General features: G+C 31.2%; 2 protein-coding genes across 3 annotated transcripts; both read left to right on the forward strand.

Moving 5' to 3' along the window:
- Positions 1-2,847: 2,847 nt before the first annotated feature.
- Positions 2,848-4,025, forward strand: LOC106333243 (probable DNA double-strand break repair Rad50 ATPase). Its single transcript, XM_013771710.1, has 4 exons — positions 2,848-3,196; positions 3,411-3,521; positions 3,645-3,725; positions 3,819-4,025. Exons 1-4 carry the CDS (start codon positions 2,933-2,935, stop codon positions 3,879-3,881), a joined length of 519 nt encoding a protein of 172 aa, XP_013627164.1. The 5' UTR covers positions 2,848-2,932; the 3' UTR covers positions 3,882-4,025.
- A 4,057-nt stretch (positions 4,026-8,082) lies between these two features.
- Positions 8,083-9,543, forward strand: LOC106331428. 2 transcript variants are annotated; one of them, XM_013769782.1, is made up of 4 exons: positions 8,083-8,616; positions 8,889-8,999; positions 9,099-9,179; positions 9,281-9,543. In XM_013769782.1, exons 1-4 carry the CDS (start codon positions 8,350-8,352, stop codon positions 9,359-9,361), a joined length of 540 nt encoding a protein of 179 aa, XP_013625236.1. In that variant the 5' UTR covers positions 8,083-8,349; the 3' UTR covers positions 9,362-9,543. The 2 variants fall into 2 exon arrangements, with proteins under 2 accessions (XP_013625236.1, XP_013625237.1); XM_013769783.1 differs by having other exon boundaries at positions 8,086-8,616; positions 9,290-9,543.
- The last annotated feature ends 4,588 nt before the right edge of the window (positions 9,544-14,131 follow it).

A 14,131-nucleotide genomic window follows, 5' to 3' on the forward strand; every position in this document is an offset into this window, starting at 1 on the left:
CATGAGCTATCGGCAATAGGGAAAAAAAAGTGTCCATCTCGTCCAAAGCCAATTTGAGCCGATATGACAGTGAAGTAGGCATTTTGGGCCTACGTACAGTGATTTAAGCCTTAATCAGAAAAGCTTAAGGTTTATTTAAGTAAACCAAAGTATATAGCCCAATCCACTACATAAGTTTACTAACGAAAGCTTGGGCAGAAATGTTAATAATCGGCTTCTAAGTTGTAAACTAATAGGTACTACGACTTTTGTTAAAGGATTTGTTAATATATGCTTTTGAACGACCACTTTTGGGTTTGTAAATATATGCTTTTGAGCGACCAGTATAAACGGAAATTTAAAATTAATTGGCATCTTTAATTTCTTCCACCTTTAGATTTTTATCTTTGGTTGACTTCACTAATCTCCTAGAAAATTATCTTCCTATACCTTCGGATTATATATATTTATCGGGTTAGGTTCTCTCTCATTTGGGTTTGGGAACTCATTTCAGTTGAATCGTGGGTAATCGCAATTTAGTAAACGCTATTTTGAATAACTGAACTAGATTTTATACGGATTTACTGGGGTTAGTGATTAGCTCAATAATTTGGGCGTGGGAATGAGTGTGGAAAGTAATTTTCGGGGAGACTAGTGAACTCAACCCTATTTTTCCCAAGGAAAGGTTTTTAGGCTTCTAGTTTTTTTTTGAACACTTATGCTTCTAGTTTTTCATTTTTTCTTTACATCCCTTTAGTTTCATTTATATTTTGTTTTTGATGTTTGGAAGTTTCTGTTTGGTTCCTTCCACAATCGAATTCTTCTGCTCAGTATTAATTATCGATCTTGTCTTTTCTTTTTAAGAATGTTTTGTCCACATATTCACAATGATTTCTTTAAACAAATACATTTATAGATTTGTTTCATTTGAATATGCTCTCTACATCAACCGGTTTTGGGATATGTTTCTCTGCAAGTGGGCGATTCGGAACCCATGCATTTGTTTCTATAATAATTCTGATTTCTAACGTAATATCAACTGAAAATGTCATAAACCATATATAACGTCAATAAATATATTAAATAATAAATAATTCATGTAAGAAAAAAAAGTAATTAATAAGACATCATATAATTTTCTCTTTTGAAATTAAAATCATATAATTTTGCCAAAAAGAACATCATATAATACAACTAGCTATGATGTTTATCTCCTTACCTTTTTTGGGTTCAAATATCTTCATACTATAGTTTACTTAATTGTTCTACTCATTAATTAAAAGGCAAATCTCCAAAATAACACATTTCTAAGTTTATATCACAAAAATAGCACTCAAAAACTAAAATGACCAAAATAACACCTTTTTAAGTTTATCATTTGAAAATTTTAATTTTTTTATTTTTCAAAATTTGAAATCTTATCCCCAAAACCTCATTTCTCAACTCTAAACCCTAAACCCTAAACTCTAAACCTTAAACCCTAAACCCTAAATCCTAAACCCCACCCTTTAACTCTAAACCCTAAGTTTGTGACTTTTGATAAAACATTAAGTGCTATTTTTGTGACTTTTGACCTTGAATGCTAGTTTGGGAACATAAAGTGCTATTTTTGTCTTTTTCTCTTAATTAAAATCAAGGAGATGTTTCATTGCCGTCGAATTAGGTTTTACAGGCGGCGATGCAATTAGTGAATGATGTCATTGTATCTAAGGAAACTTTTCTTTGTTGGTTGGCGGTAACATAGGATTCGTTATAAGAAGTGTAATGTAGTTGTTGTTTAATGGTTGTTCGCTGTATTGATATTCAGTTTCCTATGTTTTGATTACTAAAGTTGATTGTATTTAACGGGAGATAAGACGAACATAATCAATAAATTTTGCACATAAGGTTAGTTGGGATTGGGTGGCACTTGGTAGTTCGGTCATTTTATTGGCTTTCTCTATATTTCTAAATCAAACAATCTGTCGTATTGGTATATATATACATAATACATGCCGTAGCAAAACAGCAAAACATAAACTATGGATTAATAAAGAATTTGATACTGTATAGTGTTCTTATTTAATGCATTTTACACGTTTCTGCTTTGGTTTTCTAGCCTTCTTCTGTCCAATAGATGTTCAGAGGTGAGACATACGTATATACATGGTTATGTACTATAAATGTCGATGTATATGAATGCTTGTATAAATGTTTATATTTATTACTAATATTATGTGAAGTGATTTCATTCACCTTATAAGTTTATTACATGTTTTTCTAGCTCCTACTTATAGTAAGCCGGTCACAAATCAACATAAGAAGAAAACACTATTTCAATACCTTCGGCTTTCAATCAAGATATTTCATCTCTTAGCTTAATTTATACATGCATCTCGAAATCATTGAAGAATTAGAGTGATGATGTATCCAAATGCAACTAAAGGCTCAATAAATACTCATAGACACGATAATAGAACACAAAACGAACCCTAAAGTCTAAAATGAACCAAAACAAGACACAAAAGTTCTGTTAGCAAAACCATGTTGGCAACAATTTGTACCCAATGTATGGTATTAGCCACAAAAAAATAGCTGGTTCCAAATTCGTGGCTATATGACTGAAGACTAATCTCTGGTAATAAATCTAACATATTAATGTATATGTGACCATCATGAATTTAGCTTTAGGTAAATATGGTTAAAGCGTTAGTAGCTATTGTCAAAAAAAAAATTCAAAAAATTCCACCTCGTATTTTATTCATCCCTTCTACGGAATTTTACAAAAATACAACTTTAAATGATGCGTTTGTTTTCCAAAATTGCAATTAAAATAAAATAGTATAATTAAATAATGATATACTCTATAACAACCAACATATAGCCCGGATAGCCGCCTCGGCCATTCAAATACCTCCTGATCAGGCGTAGATGTTCTAAAGCCAAATCAACAGAAAAGAAAGAGGAGGAGAATATGGCTCGGTCTAACGCCGGAGACGGAGTAGGAGCCACCGGAATGGCAGAGGCTCCTCTGAACAACGAAATGATGTTTCATAGGAGCATGAGCACCAGCAGCTGTTTGTTCACGGAAGACGAGGATATGACTCGTACAGCGCTTTCAGAGTTTAAAGCTAAAGAGAGTGAGATCGAGAGGAGAAAGATGGAGATTCGTGAACGGGTCCAGGCTCAACTAGATCGGGTTGAAGAAGAAACCCGACGCCTCGCCACAATACGCGAGGTTTCTTACTTTATTTCTCTTAGTTATATATATATAAAGTTTGAGGTTATGATAACCAAGTTATGTTGGTGTAATGGTAGAAAGACTCATCATGAGATCAGAGAACCAAAATCCACGAAGTTCCAAGGATCAGTATGCCTTTAAGAAAAGAAAACAAAAGTTAGACGTTATGTTGTGTCTGGTGTGTAATGAATGATGATGGTGTCTTGTACAGGAGCTTGAATCTCTTGCAGATCCCACGAGGAAGGAAGTTTTGATGATTCGTAAGAAGATTGATAGCGTTTACAAAGAGCTCAGACCATTAAGTTACTCTGTTCAAAAGAAGGTGACTTACCATTATTCTTTTAAGATCGGTTTGGTTTCGTTTCTGTTTAGCAATCACCAAACTAAACCCTAAACTCGAAACTTGGGATTTTTTGTTGTTGTTTTTGTAATGGGAGTGAAACAGCAAAGGGAATACAAAGAAGCAGTTGATGCATTCAACGAGAAGAATTTGGAGAAAATTCAGCTGATCACCAAACTCATGGAGGTTAGTTTCTTGCTCTTATCTAAGTTGCTGATTCCTAGATTTGAATATTTTTGCGTACATGGTGTTTATGTTCTTACTGAGGAGATTGGACAGTTGGCTGGAGAAAGCGAGAATCTGAGGTTGAAGAAGCTTGAAGATTTGAGCAAGAGCATTTAGTGAATGTCTCAAAAACATACATGACAAAGATCAGCCAAAGAACTTATTGGGTTTGGATTTTTGTTCACTGTGTGAATTATGATGTATCTTCTTGTAAAATGTGAAATTTATGGGTGTTTTTCTTTGTTTTTAATTTATACAAATCATGTGTTGCATATTTAAAAAAAAAACTGTCACTCTTACAAAAAATAGTATATATAGATAAATACCCGGCCCTTTTCATGTGATTTTACTTGTGTTTCATATAACGTCTTCATGATCCATATATGCAAACAAACAAAATTATTTTAATTAAGTTTAGCATCTAGTTTGGGAAATTGGTGAATTTAATCTGTATACTTACAGTAGCTTTGGGGTGATTATTCAATATTAATATGTCTAACTAGCGATGGGGACTATATTCTATTATGCAAATCTTATTGATAAATACATACACAAAGGTCCAAAATATTTGTTAAAGAAGAACCAAGCGAGAAATTATGAAGGCTTTTCAAAATACATAGATACGTAAGACGGTGAGAGCAAGGTATTTCTATATAAGATGCATTATCGCTTCATATGATCGAGTTGCTGCCAAACTCGTAATGATTCATTATGTTGGGCACAAACTAATGATGTGAAATTACTTATCCATTGGAAAAACCTCTTATATAAGCAAGGATGTGCGAATATCTGGTCTAGAGATCAAATCTGAATAATTAAGTTTCTTATATGTCTCAGACTTAATCAGATCAGTGAGGCCAACTGATATCAGCTCTGGTTTCAAGTGTCGGAGTTGTCTACAGATTTCATTAGTCTGTCATCAGAATGTTCTCGTTTATCGTATAATAAATACATGTGCCATCCAATTTATAGGTTTGTATTTTATCCGTTAGAATTATAAGAGTTTTCTATCTGACACTATTGCAACAGAAGTTTCTTACTCCGATATAGCCCAACGCAGTCCACTGCTTAGCTTTTTGTCCATGACGTTTAAATCATAAACCCAACAAAGTTTTATCTCTTTGTAGTTTGTACTCGATACAACCTTTGCTAGGGCCCAACAAAGGTTTTTAGCTCTCAATTACTTAATTCAAATGATTTGTTTGTGAAGACAGGTTAAGCTTTTATTTAGTTACAATTTTCTCAATTAGAAATAGAATAGTCCGTCAGTATGATATTACTTGTGAATGAGAGGTTTTTTTGACTAGTTTACGTGTAGCATAATACTCCATTAATTTACGTGTGTAGAGGGATAATTATATTTGACAGGCATTGGATTGAAAGAAAAGTCTTTAGACGTAATAGATTTGGTCAAGTCAATAGTTGGAAACGAGAAAGATGCATCAAAATGATGGTTTAGATTATATATGTAACTAGATAATGGTCCGTCCGCGCCTTATGCGGAATGAACATTATATATATAAATTATTTATATATTATATATTTTTATATATTATGAAATAATAAATATATATTGAATAATAAAAGTCAGTAACTGTATATAATTAAATTGACGTGAACATATAAATCAATTTTATTAATTCAAAAAAAAAAATTCTATTTGATAGGATATATAATTAAATTAAAATGATATGAACATACATAATATATTTTTAATATTAATATCTATTAAATTATGTATACTACTCATATGGTTTTTTAATCATTTGTATCATTTATACCAAAAACTTTAAATTATTGATAACAAAATTTTCATTATGAGATTAATAGTTTTAATAATTTTTAATTTTTAAAAAATTAAGTTGTCAATGTTTGTTCAAAGCTTTTATCAAAGAAAAATGTTCAACGTAAATTTCAGAATTAAAATATTTATATATTTTATATGGTATATAGTTTAATTTAAAACGATATAATAATTAATTAAATTAGACTTTTTACTTATATGATTTTGTAATCATTTGTATTTTTTTCATAACAAAAATTTTAAACCATGGATCACAAAATTTGAATGTGAGACTTTTAACAGTTTTAGTAATTTATAACCATTTTTAAAAATTTAAAATATAACATCTACAGAAAAAAATTTAATTTTCTTATATGGTTAATGTGGCTGTGTAATTTATTTTAATAATTTAAAATTTAACAAATATGATAAAAGATATACTAATTTTTATCAATTCATTATTATTCAAAATCATTAATTGTCATATATATATTTTAGCCAGATGGACCAACCTATTTTTTTAATGATTCTTCATATTAATGACACGTGGCTACAAAAAAAATTATAATATTTTTCAATTAATATATATGAGATATGTTTAACCAATATAATTATGTCTAAACGAATAAATAACCATAAGACACTAAAACCACATATCATCTAGTTCTTATGTTAGTGAAGGTATATGTTTTAACAAACTCAATTTTACATGTTTTCAGAATAAATACAAGTCTCATCCCATGATTTATCCAACTATGAAAGCAATATCGTGCGGCCACGAATATGAGTTTATGTTTTATATCTCATTAGAAAATCCGATTATAAACTATGCGTTCGGTGTTGTTTCATGAAGGAAACACCTCCATAGTCCACTATAAGTAACCATTTGATAGCTACTGTTTTTGAAAACTTGATAGTTCTATACAAGTTCGAGTTGATGGGAAAAAGATGCGTTGCAACAATATACCTTTTCCATTTATTTATTTTTTTTAGTGCAAATGTTAAAACTTTTCCATTTATTTATTAACATAACGTTTGTATCCAAAATCATCAGTTTTCAAAGTTGCTGAACTCTTTCAAAACTAGAATACTCATTATAATATGTTTTGATGAGATTGAAAGTGGCTATATATAAAGCTAAGAGCATCTGCAATGTATTATTTCATATTTTATTTAAAAATTGTGTGACACCAAAATAGAGTAAGTTTTTACTCCAATGTATTACTCCATTTTTCACTCCAAAATAATATATTTTATTAATAATTGTTAATATTATTTTATACTTATAAAAATTTACCAATTAACCCCAACTATTTCATGTTTACAAAAATTCTTTAAAATGTAGTTTATTTGAATTAAATATTTATTATTAAAAAGTACAAGAAATCATAAAAATAAAATAAAAGACAATATATAAGTTGGTTCAATAATAAGCATTGAAATATTTTTCTAATGCATTTCGCAATGAAAAATGAGCTTCTTTATCTTTGATATTATTAAATCAAGCCAGAAATGTTAAAATCAAATATTTTCATCTTTTGCAATTTTGATATAAAGAGTTGGAGCTTCTCTTCCTAGTTCAATTGGTGCATCGAGTTTACATTCATTCTCAATTATCATGTTATATAAAATTATGCATATAGAGATGATGTCATGTAACACATTTTTTCCAAAAACAAACAAATATTTTCACGATAGCTAAACATGACTATATGTCTTTTTCTGTTATCTTTATTTATATTATTTATGTTTTTTTAATATATTATTTTTTTATGTAAAATTATTGATGATGAAATATCTTGTTTATTTATATTATTATATCATTTTATGCATGTAGTCATGTTTATTTAAAGGACAATTTCACAAATAAAAAAAAATTAACACCAGAATAGAGTAATGAATAAGAGTAAGGGTTGGAAATCCCCTAAGATTAGTCTATGAGTTTTCATTATTCGTATGTACAGCTATTTTGTATGTTCAGCTATGACGTTTATTGTTTAAATCCAAATCAAAGTACAATAAATGTTACACATATGATTGGTTGGATATGTACTAAAATTGGATTTTAAGATATTTTGGTTTCAGGTTGTATACTAAAGATTCATTAATAGATCTCAATCAAGAAAATATTTCACATTTAACTATATTTTTAAACTACATGTATGCTTTAAAAAGTACAAGAAATGTTGCACATATGATTGGTTGGACATGGTTGTCACATGGCAGTTAGGTCATTTTCTTGGCCTTGCTTTGGTATGGCGTATAATTATCTCTATAAGATTATATAATTTCTGTGTTTAAAAAAAAAAAAGATTATATAATTTCTTATTTTATGCGTTGGCACATTTCTGATTTTTGCTTTACAGGCAGCCCCCTCCTTTTCCGAAAGAATGGTTAATTCTATTATAGTATAATACAAGTCCAGTCCATATTGAGATAAAAAAAAATATATTAATAATTTAAAACAATAATCGCTTCTTTAAAAAACGGTCGTACAAATACAGAAAGACAACTCATCTGATTAAGTAGAAGATTGGGTTTAAATTTAATGATGTTAATTAAAACCAAACCACCTTTACTAAAGTAAAAGACAACCGAAACCCACTAACAATCCAGCAAACCAAAACAGATACGCCCTCCGCCATTAAAACACCCTCTCCAAGAAAAGCTTCTTCTCAAAACCCTCCCAAATCAGCAAACATAGGGTTACTCGAAGAACCCCACCGTAACTCCACCGAGGACTCGAGTTCTTGCTTTGGTTTGAGGAAGAAGAGCAGCAAAAACCACAAGGAGAAAGCGAAGATGACTCAGACCAACGCCGGAGCTGGAACTGGAGCCGCCGCCACGACGGAGCCTCCTCAGAGCGACGAGATGGTTTTGCATACTGGAAGCTTGAGCTTCAGCAGCCATATGTCTAAAGAAGACGAGGAGATGACTCGTTCTGCGCTCTCTGCGTTTAAAGCTAAAGAGGATGAGATTGACAAGAGGAGGATGGAAGTTCGTGAACGGATCCAGGCTCAGTTGGGTCGGGTCGAAGAAGAAACCCGACGACTCTCCACCATTCGCGAGGTTAGATTCTACTCTCTCTCTCTCTCTTTCTTCTTTCAAGATCTTGAATTGGTCAAAATGAGGATAAAAGTCTTTCTTTCTTTTTTTCGTCTCTTCGGACATGAAACAGTTTGGTTTTGTTTTATTTGATGTGGGTTATATTCAAGATCTATAATTGGTCAAAGTGCTTTGACTTTTTTGTCTCTTGGGACATGATACAGTTTGGTTTGATGTGGTTGTGTTCTGTTTTTCAAGGCAAAGATGGTTACTTTTTTTTTTTTTTTTTTTAACAGGAGCTTGAGTCTATGGCAGATCCTATGAGGAAGGAAGTGTCTATGGTTCGTAAGAAGATTGATAGTGTTAACAAAGAACTCAAACCTCTAGGTTCCACTGTTCAAAAGAAGGTGCACAAATGCACACACTCTTTGAATTGATATAAACACATCCAAAGGTTTGATCTTTAGGCAATCCCTAAAGCCAGAAACTTCTTACAATTGATACAGGAAAGGGAATACAAAGAAGCACTTGATACATTCAACGAGAAGAACAGGGAGAAAGTGCAGCTGATCACCAAACTTATGGAGGTTAGTTCCTGAGCTCTCTCATCTTTATATTCCTAATTTGCAGAGGTTAGTTTTTATTGCTTGTTATACATAAATGGTGTTTGGTTTTCTTCCTTGGGGAGATGGAACAGTTGGTAGGAGAAAGCGAGAAGTTGAGGATGAAGAAGCTGGAGGAGCTGAGCAAGAGCATTGAGAGCGTGTGAATGTGGTTCAAGAACTAACTGGGTTTAGGATCGTCTGGTTCGTTGTGTGAATGTACCTAGTTTACATTTTGTGAGAAGTGTGTATTTTTAAGATTGTGGGTGTTTTTGTTAGTTTTGAAATATCTTGGGGTTGGTTTGTAAAATTAACGAAATTAGAGAGTGAATGGGAGATTATTAGGATACTGAAACTCTTCACATTGATTATTTTTTTTTCCTGTTCTTGGCTTCTTGCTTCTCTGTAATGTTTTTGTACGTTTTTTTCAAGAATTTAATTTATTTTATTTCAAATTGTTTACCACTTTTCGCTTTTAGAAAAAAATCTCTCTTTCGCAAAAGAAAAAAGAAAAGTGTTATCTCGCGTGCGCTTTTGAGTCTAAAAGTTGTCGGAACGGCTGAATCATCGCAGTTGTTTAAGTGAGAACTCGTTGATCATTATCGTCACTCATTTAAAACTGTATTACTCGCAACAAAAAACAAAGTCCGTTTAAAATTTAGTGATCCGTGGAACATTAACATATTCACCAAGAGTCTATAGAATATCAACATATGCAACATTGCTGAAAGAAATGAACCTTTGAGCTAATCGTGAAGATGAAAGATGGCGTGGAGAGAGACAGAGCCGGTCTTGGCTACAAACAAGTGAAGCATTAGCTCAGAGCCCATTTAATATTTTATTAATCTTAGGAGTCAAAAATAACAGATAAAGATACCGAGAGAGTTGTGAGAACTGGTATTGGAGATTTCAAGTTTGTGGGTTCTCGAATCATGAAGCTGGGATATCAGGGCCTTCTAAAAGATAGCCCAACTTTTCACCTAATTATTGTATAATAAGTACCTCTGAGTTTGATGAAAGGTTTCTATATGCATTCTCAAGGAGTTAAGTTCTTATAAGCGCTCTTATACATCAAACACTGGATTAGAAGTTGTCTTTGAAGTGATTTGTTGCACTAATAATTACTAAAAAAGACGCTGTTTTGGGTCAAAAGAAGACAAAAATAACAATATTTGATATATATTACACAAGTAATTAAACATGTGTTGATACTAAAGGGGATGTATTCAACTGAGAGTTTCAGGTGATTTGTATTAAAATGACAAATCCACTGTTATTGAAACATGAAATTTAAAAACTCATTTAAAATCCACTGTTATTGAATTTGACATTTCTTATAGTACTCTGAAATCGACTGTTATTGAAAATATTTTAAGTTGTGGAATTTTAAAGTTTTCAGGTGATTTTAGGGTGTTTGGATAGGATTTCTTAGTTAAAAAAATTAAAACTCAAATCTCATAGTTTTAGGTGGTATTCTAGAGTAGTTTAACAAAAATCACTTAAATTTCTGCAATTTATTGAAATCATCTAAAACCCCATTAAAAATCAAATCACATCAAATGTTAAATTGAATACATCCCCTAAAGCTAACTATGCAACCACGGAAAATTTGTCTAGCCATCGTTTTTGTTTTTGAAGATTATATATAATGTTATGCTTGCTAAGTTATAAAGTTATTTACACATTGGCTATACATCATTCAGGTATTGGCAGAAAGAATGACAAATGAACGTTGATTTGATGGATCCTTTTGCTTCAACATTTCGATGTTGAGATCAAATTTACATAACAAAAAGGAACCGATAATGGTGATATGAATCATCTTTCTAACAGTCCAGCCTATGAAAGTTATTCTGCAAAACCCTACTGAAATGTTGGCATAAATTTTAAAGCTAACATAGCTTTGATAGAAGTTCCATGTTCTTTGGTTAACTACGTGAAATGTTGTTTTAATGAAATGGGTCATCCGGACAGTAAAAACCTTATTAATCCTGGATGCCAGGACAAGAGCTGGTTGTCTAATTCTCTCTCGACACAGATCAAACTCAGGGAAATTTCCAAAAAGACACTGGGCAACACCGCGTTGGTTAGAAGTCCCATGTCGACTGCTTCAAGTTTTGGTCAGCTATGTGAAATGTTACAAAACTCGTTAACTTATTTGGTTTTATGATCATATAGCCTTTTTGCAATCTTTGGCAAAATTCAAAAAATTTAAACCCCTTAATTTTTACTTTTAAATTATTATTTTTCATATGTTCTATCGACAAATAAAAAAAAAAACTCATTTAATGCTATAGAGTGAACTGTCTATCACACTGACTAATCTGTGTATGGAATGCTTTCCGACTAATGTTAAAAAAATATATGAATCACATGTTACCAGACTACGATAACTGTGGACCGAAACTCAATCCTAAATTTCCCAAATAACTATGACTTTGTTTGAAGGGAGACTCCAGCCACTTTTTGAATTTCTATGAGTACATTATCAATAATAGAAATATGGTTTTGTTTCATATCTAGATTAGCCACGTATTGTCATGTCTACAGACGCCTTAGCATGATTATTGGAAGTTCTTAGAACGAGGTTCTTAGCAGAATATAAAAACCCGTCTCTTAACTTTTAATACAAAAGCTAAGAACTGATTTTTAAATAAGAGTTTTAAGAGCCGGTTCTTAACTTTTTTAGTTAAAAATTAAGAGATGTGTTCTTATATTCCGTTAAGAAACCCCACTCTAAGAACCCCCAATAATGCTCTGGCTCTTATGATTTTGAAACGAGTCTCATGACTTTATGCTTTGTCTGCCTCCAATTTATTGATAATTTGGCTGCTACGTTAATGGCAATTATTTGTTCCATACAAACTTTTAAACTGATTTCCTTATGTCATCGAACAGTTCTTTGTTTTTTATACATGTCGTTGAGGTTGTGGTCAAGATTTTTTTTTAAAAAATCCAGTTATTCTTTGTATAACTTGATTTAGAGTATTTTTAACCATATTTCATAATTTATTTTAAAATGGAACTATTTTTGCTTCATTTTTCACTCTATAATATAATAACAGAGTAAATATGGTTACTCTATAAATATAGTAAAAAAAATTGTTCACTGATCCATTTTTCATTCTAAAAATGGAATAGAATTGGAGAAAATTCAACTTCATTATAAAATTACTACATTTCAGGAAAAAAATTGAAATTTTTCATTGGAGATATTATTAGAATGCAAAAATACAAGAGTTAATACAAACCCCATTAAAATATTAATGTAAAAATACATTTTATGAAAATCCATAAATATTTATTAAATTGTATTTTCCTATTTTCAATTATCTTACTATATAAATTGGGTTTTTGTTTTTGTTTATCAAATCAATTATTAGAAAATCAGCATCTCCAATATCATGAGACAATAACGATAAAATAATAAAATAATAAAATAAAACAACTGAATTGGTCGTTGTATCGACTTTTTGCTTTATTTGGTGGGCGGCATATTGAATCTCCAGGCTATGCCTTTTAAATCACCTCCTATGAATTCCCATATTTTCACTTTTAAAATAGAGAAATTATATGGTAAAATGAATTTGCTCCAATGTATTTCTGTAAAATAGAGATTTTTAAATATAGTTGAAATATAGAGAAATGATATTTTCTTCTTTATAAATAGAAGAAAAAATAGCAATTTCTATTTTAGAAGTAAAAATAAAGTTTAGTTAGAGTGATTTTGCCTCTAAATGCTATTATAGAAATAAAAAAAAAATTGATTGGAGATGCTCTTAAATATATAGTTGATTCAAATTTGTTGATTATTAGTTTTTATAGTTTCAATTTTACTTATTAGTTTTTATAATTTCATTTTGTCTTGTTGTATGGTACGTCATATATATGCAAACAAGACAACAAAAATCAAAACAGGATAGGTAAACAAGACAACAAAAATCAAAACAGGATCGGCATGCAATGCTGTTTGTGTTTTTATTCATCATTCATTTAGGTTTTTAGGACATCAAAGTGAACGCGACATAATATAAACTTTGATATTTTGTGATCACAAATCCCGTTCTTGTTTTTTCTTAACAGTTAATGCAAATCATAACCAAAGATTTTTGTATAAAGCTGAAAGGTTAGTTCATAAACGAAAAATAATAGAACTGCATTATTTTCTATATTACATTAGAATTTTGCATAGAAGGGAACTGTTTATTATTCTAGACCTTTAATCTTTTTTTTTAATACTCTTTCATTTCATAATCTATATTATAATATATCAGTTTTTGCTTACTCCTCAGCGCGCCACGTCATCGTTTTGTGGGGTCCGGGTTATTGAGATATAAACATCAACATTTATACCACTAAGCTAACTGATACCTTTGTACATTGATGGGCGAACCTAATATATATTTATGAAGGTCGGAAGCCCTTGCTTCTTCGGCTTCCTCTGAGGGTCGGACCTACAAGTGTGTTATGGGTTTCATTTTTAAATGGGATTCATCACGTTATATGAAAAAAGCTTAAGTTTGCAACAATTATGGTTTTCATATATTGTAAACTGTTGTAGTTTAATATGGGTTCTTTTCATCATTGTCTCAAACAAGTCTGAGTTACAGAGTTACGCCGTGTGTATGTTCGTAATCTATTTTTTCACCGGTGAACTCTTCATGTCCCCATCTTAAATCGCTTGATCATAAATGTTCTTGATTTGTAGCCCCTCTGTAAACTATATATATATGATTCTCATCTTTGATGAACTCAATCTGCATCTCCACAAAACTCATTGATTCCTCTTAGCTTTAACCATCTTTTAGAAAATGTTTCTCTCTGCCTCTCCAGTTCGTCAAACCGGCGTCCCGGCGTCCGTCACTCAACCTTCGAGTCTCTCCGTCTTGGTCTTAGTAGTCAGAGCATAGCCTCTGGCTTCCTCCGCTTCTGGGATT

Source organism: Brassica oleracea, chromosome C3, assembly GCF_000695525.1.
Source record: "Brassica oleracea var. oleracea cultivar TO1000 chromosome C3, BOL, whole genome shotgun sequence".
Taxonomy (NCBI): Eukaryota; Viridiplantae; Streptophyta; class Magnoliopsida; order Brassicales; family Brassicaceae; genus Brassica; species Brassica oleracea.